Raw genomic sequence first — 15,262 nt, 5'->3', positions numbered from 1 at the left:
AATGACTATGGTAAAAAGTAAGACAGTTCCTCAAGAAGTCAAACATCGAGTTACCATATGATCTAGCAATTCATTTCTAGGTATATACAGCCCCCAAAATTCAAAGGACAAATTCCAAAAGGCATTCGTACACTAATGCTCAAAGCAGCATTATTCAAAATAGCCAAAAGCTGAAAACAACTCAAAGATCCATCAGTGAATGAATGTAAAAACAAAATGTGGCATATACATACAAAAGAATATCACTTACCCTTAAAAAAAAGGTAAGACATTCTGACATGGACTACGAAATTGATGAACCTTGAAGATGCTATGCTAAGTTTAATAAGCCACACACAAATGGACAAATATGATAAGACTCCATGCATATGAAGTAACCATAAGTAGTTAAATTTAGAGACAGAAAGGTGAATGTCGATTGCCAGAGGCTATGGGCAGAGAAGGGTGGCAAGTTGTTTGTTTAAGGAGTCCAGAATTTCAATTTGGGACGAGGGAAAAAGTTCTGGAGAAGGGTAGTAGTGGTGGTCACATAAAAATGTGGACACAGTGAATGCCACTACATTAGAGACTTAAAAATAGTTCAAATGAAAGTTTTGTTATACATATTTTATCAAATTAAAACATAGTTAAAATCATAAATTTTGTGTACATTTTAGTACAGTAAAAAAAATTTGAATGAAAAATGTTCACTTGTGAATCGGATAAACATCCCAACAGAATTAATATAAGAAATGTTGGCTAAGTAACTCAAGTTATACTTCATTCAACTCATAATGTATTAAGCAGAAACACGGTATATTAAAAATAAAAGACAAACTATAATTTTCAGAAGTAGTACTTAAAAATAAAACTAAAAGACAAAATAGTATTTTTAGTTTCCTTGAGTTCTGGCTTTCAAAGGAAAAACATTTAATTAGATGATGATGGAACGTCTGGATTTGGGGAGGAATTCCATAAATTATTTTCGTATCTAATTGCACTTTAAAAAATATGGGATTACAACTTTGGCAATTAAAATATTATATGTGCAATAAAAAAGATGTTTTTAATAAATAACCTAACAAGGACTAAATGAGAAAAAGGAATAATCAAAGCTATTACACAGCTTGCGAGCACTTTTAAGAAATCAGTTGTTTAAACATAGAATGCAGTAAAGAATGTCTACTGATTGAAAATGTTTAGATGCTCATTACATATGCAATCTACCTATGGTATAAGAAAAGATAGTAGACCTTAGAGACTGTATATACTTGTCCTCAGCATACCTATAAAGACACTTGTTTCTCCTCCAAACTGGCTGCAGATACATCAGTTTTTCAATCAGTGAGCAAAGAGGGAGACAAAATGCAGTAATATTAACTATGTACTCTTAACACTTACCTTCTACATGTCCATCAGCAGATGCGATTTTATGCTTGCTGTCTTTTTGTGACACCTGTTGCATATTTTCCCTTTGTTGTTTAGTTTGTTGCATAGTATGGGTTTTCCAGAGTTTTCTTAGCTCTTCTACCTCTGTCTCTGAGTCCCGACTTTGGTCCTTTTCTTGCTTTCCTTTGCTAACAGTCTGCTTTTGTTTCAGTTCTGTTGTTTCCTCACAGGACGTATTTTGGTTTTCACTCTCCTCGTGGTGTAGGGAGTTCTCACCAAGAAGAAAATCCTGATCTGCATTACCTTGTACACTTGAGCTTTTTTCTTTAGGGCCTGATATCTCTTGAAAGTTATCAATAATCTGATCTCTTTCATTAGTGGTCACTCCAAGATTACTTAAATCAGTTTTATGAGATAAAGTCTCAATTTCATTTGTAGAATGTTCAGTATCAGACTTTAAATGACCAGAAGTACTAGGAGACCCTGATTTGACTGTCAAACATTCTGTTTCAGGCTGATTGACAGTCTGCACAGATTCTGATGACGCGCCAGAAGATTTATCTTGCCGCAGCTCATCTGAAGAGATAAGCTCCTCTCGAATAGGGGAGAGTTCTGACTCTGTGAACACATCTTCAGAAAGCGACTCCTCAGTGCTCCTAGGAGCAGTGCTGGCACTATCATTACCTGCATCACGGGTTCTTGAATCTATTTCCTCAGTATTACTTCCTGTCATTTTCTTTGAATGGCGGAAGCCCTTTCCTGGTAACTGATCTATTTCTCTGTCATTAAACAAAATAAAAAATTGTTAAGACTTTTAAATCTGTAGCATTTTATACAAATTGAACACTGAATTAGTACCACTAAAAAGATTTTTTAAAAAAGACATGTAGCATGTATCTCAAGAGAACACAAAAATTTGATTTATTCATATTATGACCAAAAATAATTAAGTGTATAGACCAAGTAATTCTATAGATCATGTCAAATGTTTGCATCAGTTGCTTAAGATTTAGAAAATATCAATGTAAGATTTCCTTAAAGGTAAGCTACTTGAAGAAAATTTGATGACATAAGTTCTGGTAAAGCTATAATTCTAAACTAAAATTTACTCATTGATGCAATATGGAAAACAAACAAATTTTTAAATCAAAATTTTACATCTCCAAAATAAAGCAATAAATATGCTGATTTGTCACATACGTACATATACACACACTTACATATACAGTGCTTATTTACATTCAAATAGAGATGAAATGGAAATACATGGCTCAAATGCAAGGCTTAAAACCAACCAAAACAGAACCAAGGCAAAGTAGTTAGAGAAAATTTTCAAGCTAATGACAGCAACTCTTAATAACAGCTCTGAGAGAACTTGTTTAGATAAAGAGTTTAGATATTAGGATGAGTAATATTATTTTTTTGCTAGTATTAACTAGTTGAAGTCCAATTCATATATCTGCCACCTTTGTATCTCATTCATACAAGGAAACACAAGCATGTAGTTTGTTATTAAATACGCAACAGTGTCCTCTACTGGTGATTCACTCAAACCGTGCTGTAGGACCTTGGAACTGGGCAAAAATCTTAAGAAACTGTATTTAATAAAACTGTAAAATGACTAGATAAAGAAAGATAACAAAGCTAACAGAATATGTATTTAGATAAGTGCTGCACCTTTCAAAGTTAATATAATGAAAGGCCTTCGTGTATGCCAATGATGCTGTTACTGCTCAATATAGTTCCAGAATAATGCCTTTGAAATCAACTTCCCAAGCAGTGTAAGACAGAAGAAAAACAATCAAATCTGATACCTCATTTGTGTTATATATGACCTTACTCTGAAAAACCATTTGCTTGAATGATCTGATTTGGTGCCAAATATTTTTTTTTATCAACTGATAAGGCAGGATTTAAAGATATTTCTTTTTAGAGAAACTTTTTAAGATGTTTACATAAAATACAGCATCTTTCCAAGTGACAATGAATGATAAAACAATGATTTGATGGGAGAGGAGCCTTAGAGCATCCTTGTAGAATAGCTATAGATTGTTCAAAGTAAGAGAATCCCAAAGCATCATTATACAAATGGAAAAGTAGGGGAACAAAGAGAGAACCTCACCAATGACTATATATACATATACATATGTACATATATATTTTAAAATCGTCTTCTTTCTTTCAATCTAATTTCACTCTTTCATCTTGGCATCATCCTTCAACTCACCCCCAATAATCTTCATTTGCTGAAATTGACTTTTGACGATGATTTATAAATATAATAGCAAAGAATAGTAACACCTTCTAAGAATTCTCTGTGCTCTCAAAAGATTAGTTTACAAGGTAGAATAATATATGTTGGGTGGAAGGTATAAGGAGACTTTTCAAATAAATGATTTCATTTTATGTCACATATCCTAACAACTCATGTATTCTCCTTCAGAGACAAAAATAATCTGCTCTTTTTCTTCTTTGTAACTTGTTCTGCCCCACAGAGTTAATTTTAAAATAGCCATCATCCCTGTGGGCTTATACAAGGCTATATGTATCAGTGTCAGCTGAAGTGCAGCTAGTTTTAAAATGTTGACAAGTCATGTAAGGAGAGATAAGGAAGTTCTTTTTTGATATCAACTTTCTTCCTTTCTACTTCTAATAGTACATCTACCTTATATCTTTTTGGTTTCTCATTTCTCCCTTTTTACTCTGGTCATTTCTTTGGTCTAACATACTACTTCCAAAGGCTAATGCATAAGCTATAGTCCCACACCTATCTTATATCACATGACACAAATTACCTGACCAGTATATTCCAAGGTTAACACTTTACATTTGTGCACTTGTGGGTTTTTTTTCCTCACTATTTCATACCTTTTTGGGAAAGAAGAGTGTAAAGGTCTCCACTAAAAATAGAAAAATTAGTCCAGTGCTGTGGTAAGCACCGGTAAACTCAAATATTCAAGGGGCTGAGCCAAGAGGATCACGTGAACCCAGGAGTTTGAAGTTGCTGGGAACTAGGCTGGTGCCAGAGCATTCTATTCTGGGGCAATAGAGTGAAACTCTGCCTGAAATTAAATAAATAATGCATTTTTTAAAAATAAAGCTATTTTGGCTATAACAATATCAGGTCTTTGCTCATGTGGCCTCTCCCAAATCCTACACCCTGCTCTTCAGGCACTTCCAAGGAAAATTTGCAAACTACTCTTGACAATGATCACTCATAGAGGTTATTTAGAATTCTGCATGCTGTGTCCAAATAAAAAAGGAAGATAAACACCGAATTAAATAGGTACTGCAGGTTACTTTTCAAATATCTAGTTCTCGAACCAATATACAAATATACATCTAAAATAACTCCTATTCTAGGTGCAAGAATAATGTTTTTAACAATGCATACACTTTTGTTTCGTTATTGATAAAATAAAAGCAGCTATAATAAAACTAATAAAAATAATAGTATTAGACCAGGATCAACTATCTAGATACGATACAATTAGAAAGAAATATAAATACCACTCTTACATGGGTAAGGATTCCTTTATTTTGCTATCCAAAATTTCTTTGTACATTGCAGCTGACATCACCTCTTCCATTGGGCACATGATGCCATATTCCTCACAGCCATTCTCTTGAACCAAAGGGTCAGTTTTATGTGGATCAAACATTATATTATTTGGTGTAACTAGCAGCACACCACTGACTGTGCCCTAAGATTAAAAAAAGAAAATAATGTTTTAACTTTAAGTTAAAAATTTCCCTGAAAGTATTCTAGCCATTTTTACTAATTCTATTCTAATTTTAGGCCATCTATTGTAAATATAAACAGTTCATTCAATTCACCCATAAAGATAAATGAAATCATGTCTTTTGCTGCAACATGGATGGAACTGGAAAGTGAAACAAGTAAGACATGGAAAGACAAATACTGCATGTTCTTCTAAGTAGGAGGTAAATAACATGTACACACAGCTGTACAGGGTGGAATGATGTGGAGAACCAGAAGGGTGAAGGAGTGGGAGGGGAGCGGGTGATGAGAAATGACTTAATAGCTACGACGTAATTATTTGGGTGAGGGATAGTCTAAAAGCCCTGGTTTAAAAACTACTCAACGTACATAAAAAAATTACACTTAACCCCTTAAATTTATACAGAAAAAGTACATTCAAGAACTATGGTATTCTCACATAAACATTTTTAATAAAACCTAAGTTTTCCCTGTTAATTTCCTTTAGCAGAGGCAGAAAATCATATTCCCCTTAAAACAATCAACTCAGGAATTAAAATGTTCAAATCCAGTAAAATACTGAGTTCCCTCAAATTAACATTAACTTCAGTAAGGTAAAAAGGAATTGTAAGTCACGCAGTGCATGCACCCTGTTCACACTGACTTGCAAACTGTGTCCTGTGTTGTTCCCTCACTACAGGTGCCAAGGATTGTTTTATGTGTACAGTGCAGATTCAGTAAATAATTTGTTGATAATCCAATCCATTATAAAAGGAAAAGACTATAATTTCTTTAAAATATCTCTTTAAAACTCCTCTGTTTTCATTTATCCTTGCTAGTACCCAACTATGTTACCTTGGGCAAGAAAAACCTCCAAGTCTATTTCTTCAACTGTAAAATTAGGTAGATTAGAAGACCTTTAAAGTATACAATAATGACTTTTAATTTCACCATGAAAAGCTATGAAATGTTAACAAGTTCAACCGTCTTATTATATAAATGAGCCAACTAAGGTCTATAAGCAGCTGATCCAATTAACATTAGTTAATATTTACTAAATGCTTTATATGTATTATGCTTTATATGTGTATTTTATTTGATCATCACAAATGAGGTGAGGTGGTCATTATCATTTCCAGTTTACAGATCGAGAATTAACTTGACAAAGGCCAACCAATCTGTGCTCAACCACCAGGATTTAAAACTCAGGTAGTCTGTGCTTTATACTACATATAATTCTTCTGTATCTAAATCCCAAACTATAATCCTTTCAAATCAAGTGCCAAATATTCCTTAATCTCATTTTTAACTCTCATTCCACCCGATCCTTTAACTGTAAAAATGAAGAGCCATCAATTCTAAAAATAAATAGTTCATTTTCCTTTAAATCATGCTTGATTTAGTAATACACCCTCCTTCCAAGTCCACATACAACTGTGCACTTACCTGGCTTAACTTTAAAAACATGAAATTTAAGTTATTACCTTTAAAAATGATCAAGTAAAAAAGCAAATCCCACTGAAAATGATCTTCCAATTGCAAAGGAAAAAAGGCTACTACAGATGTTCAAGATAATAAACGACATTTATCATTTACAGAAAATACATGCAATACTCTGTATTGGAGAAAAGAGTATATGGTTGTAAGCATTTTGGTGAGGGAAAGGGATGCAATATGAAATTCTGAATAGTACTTCTTTTAATGACGACCAGGGCCATCTAAATAAAGAGCAACTTTATATAATTAACCATGGCCTATTTACCTTTCAATGAATATTTTAATTAGATTTCTATACATCAATTTACATTCCTAGAACACATGACAATTCAAGTCAATGAGAGATGATGGTAAAGTACTTTGTAGGGAACATTTACATTGTCAAGGATAACCCAAGAAATAATCAAAGTAACGTATTATATACAATATAGAAAAGAAAAAAGTGAGAGAGAAGTTACAAATGATTGGAAACCTTAAAGTTTTTTTTACATTGTAAATACCTATCTATATAGCAACCATCCAAAGATGAGAAACAGGCCTGGCACAGTGGCTCATGCCTGTGATCTGAGCACTCTAGGAGGCTGCGGCAGGTGGATTGCTTGAGCTCAGAAGTTTGAAACTAGTCCCAGCAAGGGCAAGATCCATATCTACTAAAAACAGAAAATATTAGCTGGGTGTTATGGTGGGTACTTATAGGCCTAGCTGCTCAGGAAGAAGAACCACTTGAACCAACAAGTCAGAAGTTGCTGTGGCTTAGGCTGATACCATGGCATTCTAGCCTGAGGCAACAGAGTGAGACTGTGTCTCAAAAAACAAGAACAGCAGCAACAACAATACAAAAAAAGAAAAAAAAAAAAGATGAGAAAAGAACAATTGAAAGGAGCAGAGGAAATAAGCTCCAGAGTCCAGAGTCTTTTTCTCACTAACCAAAGCAAAAAACATTCTATTAACCTGGCATCAGGAAAGGGGAAATTAGCTATAGACTTAAGGCTGCTCTGGTACTTGACAAAACTTAAAAACAAGCCATGACAGGATTAAGAAACGCAACTGTGTCCCAGAAAAAAGTATACAAATATGTAAAGGAATACAAAAATATCTAGCACCCAAGAAGATAGAATTCATGTTTGGCATCCAGTCAAAAATACCAGGCAAGCAGAGAAACAGGAAAAAATAAACCACAACAAAGGGGAATATCAATTAACAGAAACAGACCCAGAAGTAACAGTGATGGGTAGTAAAAGAACTGATAAAAAGACATGAAAACTAGTATCACAACTATATTCAAGAACACACAGATTGTGCACAGTAATGAACCACAGTTTCAACAACAGGGATGAAAACAGTAAAGTTTGAGGTGGAAAATATAATGAATAGCATTAACAGAAAAGCAGACATGGCAGGAAAAACATTAAGTGAATTATAAATAAAGCAAATGAAATCATCCAAAATGAAAAGTAAAAATAAGGAGTACGAGGGAGCTGTTAGACACAGTAACAAGCAGCCTCATATATGCCTAATGGGGTTACCAAAAAGAGGAGACAGAAGATGGGAAGCAAACAAAAATACGGGAAGAAATCTGACCAAGGATTTTCCGAATCTGATACAATTGGGATGTGAGGGACAGAGGGATGAACAGGTGGTGCACAGGGGATTTTAAAAGGATAAAACTAATCTGTATAGCTGTAATACTGGAGCAGTAGCTACATATAATTATACATTTATCAGAGCCTACAGATTCAACACTCATGAATCTCAATGTAATCAGGGGCTTTACTTAATGTCTGAATACCACTTTATCAATTGTCACAAAGACCCTACACAAGGCAAGACGCCAACACTGGGAAACTGGAAGGAAGGAGAAGGGCTACTTTCTGTGTAATTCTATTTGCTTAAAATTGCTCTAAAAAACTAAAGTATTAATTCTTAAAAAATTCAACAGGGGAAAATGTAATAAAGTGTTAAAAAATTAAAAACTTAAGAATTATTTTCATGCATATGTTAATTTTGAAAAAGTACACAGAGACTATTATTTTTTAAGAAAGGTAAAGATTTTTTTGAAAAATAAGCAAAGAATTTATCACTATCCGACCTGCACTGCAATAAATTTAAAAAGAAGTTCTTAGGTAAAAGGACAAATGACAAAGTTGGAAATAAATCCACAAATGGAATAAGAAGCATAGGGAATGATAGTGGGTAAATATAATAGACTTTACCCTTATTTAAAATTTTTAATTTAAACTTTTTTTAATTTGAAAAATTTCTCTTAAGTATTACAAGATAAATTAACTTTTAAAAGCAAAAACGATATATATTTTGAAGTTTATAACACACGTAGAAGTAAAAGGTATAAGAAATAAAAGCACAAAGGCTGAAAGTAAAAATACACTCTTAGGCTAAGGTTCTTATATGCAAAGTTATAGACTGTTACTTAAAGAATGTGACATATTAAAATATATCTTTTAAACTCTAAACTAGCCACTGATATCACAAAGTTATAGCTAATAAGCCAACAACAACAAAAAAACAAATTACAAAAAAACCCTCAATGCACGAGAAAGCAAAAAGAGAAGACAGATGGGAGGAATAAAAACAAATAGCAAGATGGCAGATTTAAACCTACCACATCAATAATCACACTAAATTAAAAGGCAGAGGTTACCTAAGGAAGCAAGATCAATCTAGATGCTAACTGTAAGAAACCTGCTTTATAATGAAACAGGCTAAAAGTAAAAGAATAGGAAAAGATAAAGTGTGTTAAGACTTATAAAAAGAAAGCTAAAGTGACTATATTAGTATCCACCAAAGTAGACTGATAAGAATATTACCATGAATAAAGAAGTTCTTTCAATAATGACAATCGAATCAATTCCTCAAGATAACACAAGGATTCTAAATAGTTTTATACCTATAGCAGAGTTTCAAAATACATGAAACAAAAACTAATACAACTGAATGGAGAAAACAGAAATATACAATTATTGTGAGATATTTCAACATTCTCTGTCAATAATGAATAGAACAAATGGACAAAGAAATCCGTGGAAATACAGAACAACAACACGACCACCCCAACTTCACTTAACTGATAGTCGTAGAAGAGTGCACACCACAGTTGCAGAATACACATGCCTTTCAAGGACACACCTAACATTTATCAAGACACTATATTCTAGACTACAAACAAGTCTCAGTAAATTAAGTTTTGAAATAGTAATTATTATATTCTCTGATCACATGAAATCAAATTAGAAATTAGTTAACAGCAAGGTACCTAGAAAATTCACAAATATTTGAAGACTAATTTAAATACAGTCAAAGAAGAAATCAAGAGAAATTATTTTGAACTGAATGAAAATGGTAATAAAACATATCAAGATTTTGGGATGCAGCTCAAACAATACGTAAAGAGGAATTGATAGTACTAATTGCTTATATTTCAAATACTCATAATTTATGAATTATAACTCCATAAAGTAATGGTTTTCATGTTTTACTTCTAAATAAATGCTATACTCAATTTTTAAACAAAACCTGGAGTTTATTTTCCAACTCTATTACTTTATTATATTCCCTTTGCAGACTAGAAGTTTTCTGCTTAGATAGGCAGCAAGGTGTAGTAGATAAAACATGCAAACTAGGTTTGAACTCTGGCTATCACAGAGACATCGGGGGTTCTCTGAGCCTAAGATCGTATCATCAGCAAAGGAGAGTTTGATGGCTTACTAGTGTTCTGATTGTGCTGGTCAATCTGCAAGGATTAATTCATTAGAATTTATGTTATTCTTTGGTAATTTAAATATGTTCATTTTATTTTTTATTTTATTATTATTTTTTTTTTGTTGAGACAGGGTCCCACCCTATGCCCCTGAGCAGAGTGCAGTAGGCGTGGTAGCTCACCACAACCTCAGACTCGGGCTGCGGGCACCCCGCTGCCTCAGCCTCCGGAAGCCGCTGGGATTACAGGCGCTCGCCGCGGCGCCCGGCTGGGTTTTTCCATTTTTTTCACGAGTCGGGGTCTCACTGTCGCTCAGGCGAGTCCGGACTTATTATTTTTTTTTTATTGTTGGGGATTCATTGAGGGTACAATAAGCCAGGTTATACTGATTGCAATTGTTAGGTAAAGTCCCTCTTGCAATCATGTCTTGACCCCAGAAAGTGTGACACACACCAAGGCCCCACCCCCTCCCTCCGTCCCTCTTTCTGCTCCCCCTCCCGATAACCTTAATTGTCATTAATTGTCCTCATATCAAAATTGAGTACATAGGATTCATGCTTCTCCATTCTTGTGATGCTTTACTAAGAATAATGTCTTCCACTTCCATCCAGGTTAATACGAAGGATGTAAAGTCTCCATTTTTTTTAATGGCTGAATAGTATTCCATGGTATACATATACCACAGCTTGTTAATCCATTCCTGGGTTGGTGGGCATTTAGGCTGTTTCCACATTTTGGCGATTGTAAATTGAGCTGCAATAAACAGTCTAGTACAAGTGTCCTTATGATAAAAGGATTTTAAACAGTCTAGTACAAGTGTCCTTATGATAAAAGGGAACACTTTTACACTGCTGGTGGGACTGCAAACTAGTATAACCTTTCTGGAAGGAAGTATGGAGAAACCTCAAAGCACTCAAGCTAGACCTCCCATTTGATCCTGCAATCCCATTACTGGGCATCTACCCAGAAAGAAAAAAAAAAAAAAAAGTTCATTTTAAAAATAAAATAAAAATATAAAAGATGAACACAAAGTGTTAATAAAAATAAAAGGATTTGTTTTTTTTTGTTTTTTGTAGAGACAGTTTCACTTTACCGCCCTCGGTAGAGTGCCATGACGTCACAGGACTCACAGCAACCTCCACCTCTTGGGCTTCCGCGATTCTCCTGCCTCAGCCTCCAGAGCAGCTGGGACTACAGGCGCCCACCACAACGCCCGGCTATTTTTTTTGTTGCAGTTCCACCGGGGCTGGGTTTGAACCCACCACCTTCGGTATATGGGGCTGGCGCCCTACTCACTGAGCCACAGATTTGTTCTTAACAATATATAGGGAGGAACTGATAGTACTAATTACATCAAGTACTAAATATAACTAACAAATTTACAGGTATACTAGGTATTACCTATGGTTTTTGCTTTTCTGAATTTTGCTTTCTCTGTGAAGAAGAAATGGGGCTGCCTATTTCACAGGGTTGTTTTGAATGCATAAGTTAAATAAAATACCTCAGTTTCTGGCATATAGTAAGTACTCAATAAATATTAGTTATCTTCCTATTTATGTGTTATACTAAGTTTGCAAAATTAGTACTCCAAACAATGCCCAGTAGTGGTGTTTCTATGTGTTTACGAAATAGTCTATCAACAGCAAATTAGCTATGACTTATTACAGTAAATTTGTTTATATCCCATTGCCTTTAACAGGTACAACAGACCACCAGACTCTAAGTTATATTCAAGGTCCATACTAATCCAAACTAACAATATCATCTATATCTTTTTAAAATATTCAAGCATTTGCTGATGCTCATTACTTAAAATAGAAATGTCAAACTGTCATACATTAGTAATATATATAGCATGATTAGAAGTGTTCTCCAAGGTGTCATTCATTACCTTGCCACTGGTAATATATTTGCAATTAATTTTAAGAAATTTCTCCGTAAATGCTTCTTCTTCCTCGGAAGTTGAAGATACAACTCGTGCAGGTCGTATACTAGTAGTAAAAGTAGATGGGGGTGTTGCTTCTTTTGGATGGACTACATCAAGATTCTGATGAAAGAAAGAAAAAAATGGGCTTCAGAAAATTAAATAAAAATAAGCACATTATTAAAGCCAAATGAACAGCTTTCCCCAATAAGTATTATTCCTTCTCACCATATTCTGGAGGTCAGCCCAAACTATTATGTAAAAAAAACATAGGAAAGAATTGGTACTGTTTTCACATTCTGTAAAGATCTCAGATGCAGCTTACTTACATTTTCAGTTGTTTTTAATATAAATATATATGTACATATAAACACGCACATATAAAAAATCATCTTAAGAATATTGAAGACTATACGTCTTATACTCCCCTCACACACACGTACAGACACATACACACATTCATGATACTCCTGAATTAAACAACTTGTCCTGATAAGAACATATAACATCCATCATACGCAGAGAGCAGAGAAAAGGAGAAGAGATTTTTTATAATACCTAGGTAGTATACAGTAGAATCCACTCACTGGAAGAGCCTTTGAATCTCACGCTATGAAGAACTGATAAATAGCATCCTACAAAGTATTAGATCACAGCATCTTAATTTTTTTGGTGTCACTGACCATTCTCACAGTGAAACCTTTATTAATACATTAAATCACAAGACTTAGTGGTGATTGGGAAAATTACAGTTTTGTATATAATTGTTGTTTAATGGTCAATAAACAATGTTTTGTAATATCTACATCTCTAAAGTGATGTGAAAATATCTGAGTTCTACTGAAGACAAATTTACAGGTATGCTAGGCATTACCTATGGTTTTTGCTTTATTTCTTAATTTTTCTAAAGTTTGATTTCACAAAATGTTTGTATCAAAATTCATAAGCCCTTTGATTACTACCCACAATTCCCCTCCCAAAGTCCAATATTTTATATGCTGTATGAAGGCAGACAGATGTTTTACCTTTGTTTTAAATATCTCCAGAGACATTTCTTACCTACGAATGAATATACACTGTCCTATAGAATAGTTTATATAGTAGAAAGGTTCTTCTGAATTTTGAGTTAAAATCTGCCATTTTGTAACTTCTACTTAATAGCTCTATGTTGGCCTTCAGAAATAATAAACAAGACTGCTTCCCCTTCAATCTCATAAACTCTGAAATATGTGAAAGCAGCTTTCAAACCTTAATGCTTCCTATTTTAATAAATATATCTAATTACTTCACCCCATGTGAGGGTGAGGGCAGTATTTTTAGACCTTCTTTCATATATCCCTCTTAAAATGTAGGGCTATATCTCTAGCACCAGGGCAGACCCTTAACAGATTTCTGTTGCAGGAAGCTCACACCAGTGTGAATACTGCAAAGCAACTATAACACACAGTGTATATATTTGATATTCCACAATTCTCCATTTTTTTTTTTTTTTAAGACAGAGTCTCACTATGTCACACTAGGTAGAGTGACGTAGTGTCATAGCTCACAGAAACCTCAAACTCTCGGGCTTAAGTGATTCTTTTGCCTCAGCCTCCCAAATAGCTGGGACTACAGGTGCCTGCCACAACACCCGGCTATTTTTTTTTGTTGCAGTTATCATTGTTGTTTAGCAGGCCAGGGCCGGGTTCAAACCCGCCACCCTCAGTGCATGTGCCCAGCACTGTAACCACTGCGCTGCGGGCGCAAAGCCACACGATTATACTTTAAAAAAAAAAACTAAAATGGAATTAGAGGCAGCATCCATAACTCAGTGGGTAGGGCACCGGCAACATACACCCAGGCTGGTGGGTTTGAACCCAGCAGAGGCCTAGCAAACAACAATGACAACTACAACAAAAAAAATGGCCAGGCATTGTGGCAGGTGCCTGTAGTCCCAGCTGAATAGGGAGACTGTGGCAAGAAAATCGTGTAAGCCCAAGTGTTAGAGGTTGCTGTGAGCTATGACACCACAGCTCTCTATGCAGGGTGACACAGTGAGACTCTTGTCTGAAAACAGAAGAAGAAAAGAAAATGGAATTAGATTTTAACAGTTATACAATGCTGTTTAATCATTAGTATCTATTAATAAAATTATCCTCAATATTTTCATTATATGACATAAATTAATAACTGTAATCTTTGGTAGTTAAATGCACCTAAAACGGAGGTGGAGAACCCGCCACCTTCAGCCCACATGTGGCCCTCTACGTTCTTAATTGTGGACTAAATCCAAATTTTATGGAACAAATACTTTTATTTTTATTAATACATTTTTGTTCATCTTTTATATTTTCATTTCATTTTTAAAATGAACATATTTAAATTACCAAAGAATAAAATGAGTTCTAATAAACTAATCCTTGCAGATTGACCAGCACGACTAAAACTAGTAAGCCATCAGATTCTCCCTCTTTGCTTATGATATGTTCTTATATTTAGAGAACCCCAAAGACTCAACCACAAGACTTCTGGAAGTGATCAAAGTAATGTCTCAAGATATAAAATCAATGTCCACAAATCAGTAGCCTTTGTATACGCCAATAACAGCCAAGATGAGAAGCTAATTAAGGACACAATCCCCTTAACAGTAGCCTCAAAAAAAGAAAAGAAAGGAAGAAATACCTAGGAAAATAACTAAAAAAAGAGGTGGAGTGTAGCAGCCCATATGCCTATGGCTAGGAGGAGTGAGAGTTATAAGAAATATCTGCATAGCTCAATGTAACACCTTAGTGAAAAGGGCACGGAGAGAGGGATTTAGCTGTCCTAACAAGCATGAGAGCTGGTGAGATGAGAGCAGTGGTGAATTGGCAGTCTCTACACCTGTGGTGTTGGGAGGCACGAGATCAGCCTTGTATTAGGCTGGAGGAGAAGGTAATCGGGAGCATGCGCATCCTATCACGGACTCGCTTACTCTGACCCTATTTCTGTCTCCTCTCCTGCCTGCAGAACACCAGCAAGGCATCTCTGCTGAAGATTACCAAGCTCTACTACAGACTAA

The 15,262-nt window shown here is 34.7% G+C and overlaps 1 protein-coding gene across 8 annotated transcripts in view; it reads right to left on the bottom strand.

Moving 5' to 3' along the window:
* OXR1 (oxidation resistance 1) overlaps positions 1 to 15,262 on the bottom strand; it is a 470,813-nt gene that overhangs the window by 40,244 nt on the left and 415,307 nt on the right. For all 8 annotated transcript variants that reach the window (XM_053558779.1, XM_053558783.1, XM_053558787.1 and 5 more), the window contains 3 exons: positions 12,193 to 12,348; positions 4,888 to 5,072; positions 1,381 to 2,147 (listed from right to left, as the gene is read on the bottom strand). In XM_053558779.1, the coding sequence (XP_053414754.1) occupies positions 1,381 to 2,147; positions 4,888 to 5,072; positions 12,193 to 12,348 (1,108 nt within the window). The remainder of the gene's footprint in view (positions 1 to 1,380; positions 2,148 to 4,887; positions 5,073 to 12,192; positions 12,349 to 15,262) is intronic.

Source organism: Nycticebus coucang, chromosome 13 (genome assembly GCF_027406575.1).
Source record: "Nycticebus coucang isolate mNycCou1 chromosome 13, mNycCou1.pri, whole genome shotgun sequence".
NCBI classification, from domain to species: Eukaryota; Metazoa; Chordata; class Mammalia; order Primates; family Lorisidae; genus Nycticebus; species Nycticebus coucang.
This window is presented reverse-complemented; position numbering and strand designations above follow the sequence as displayed.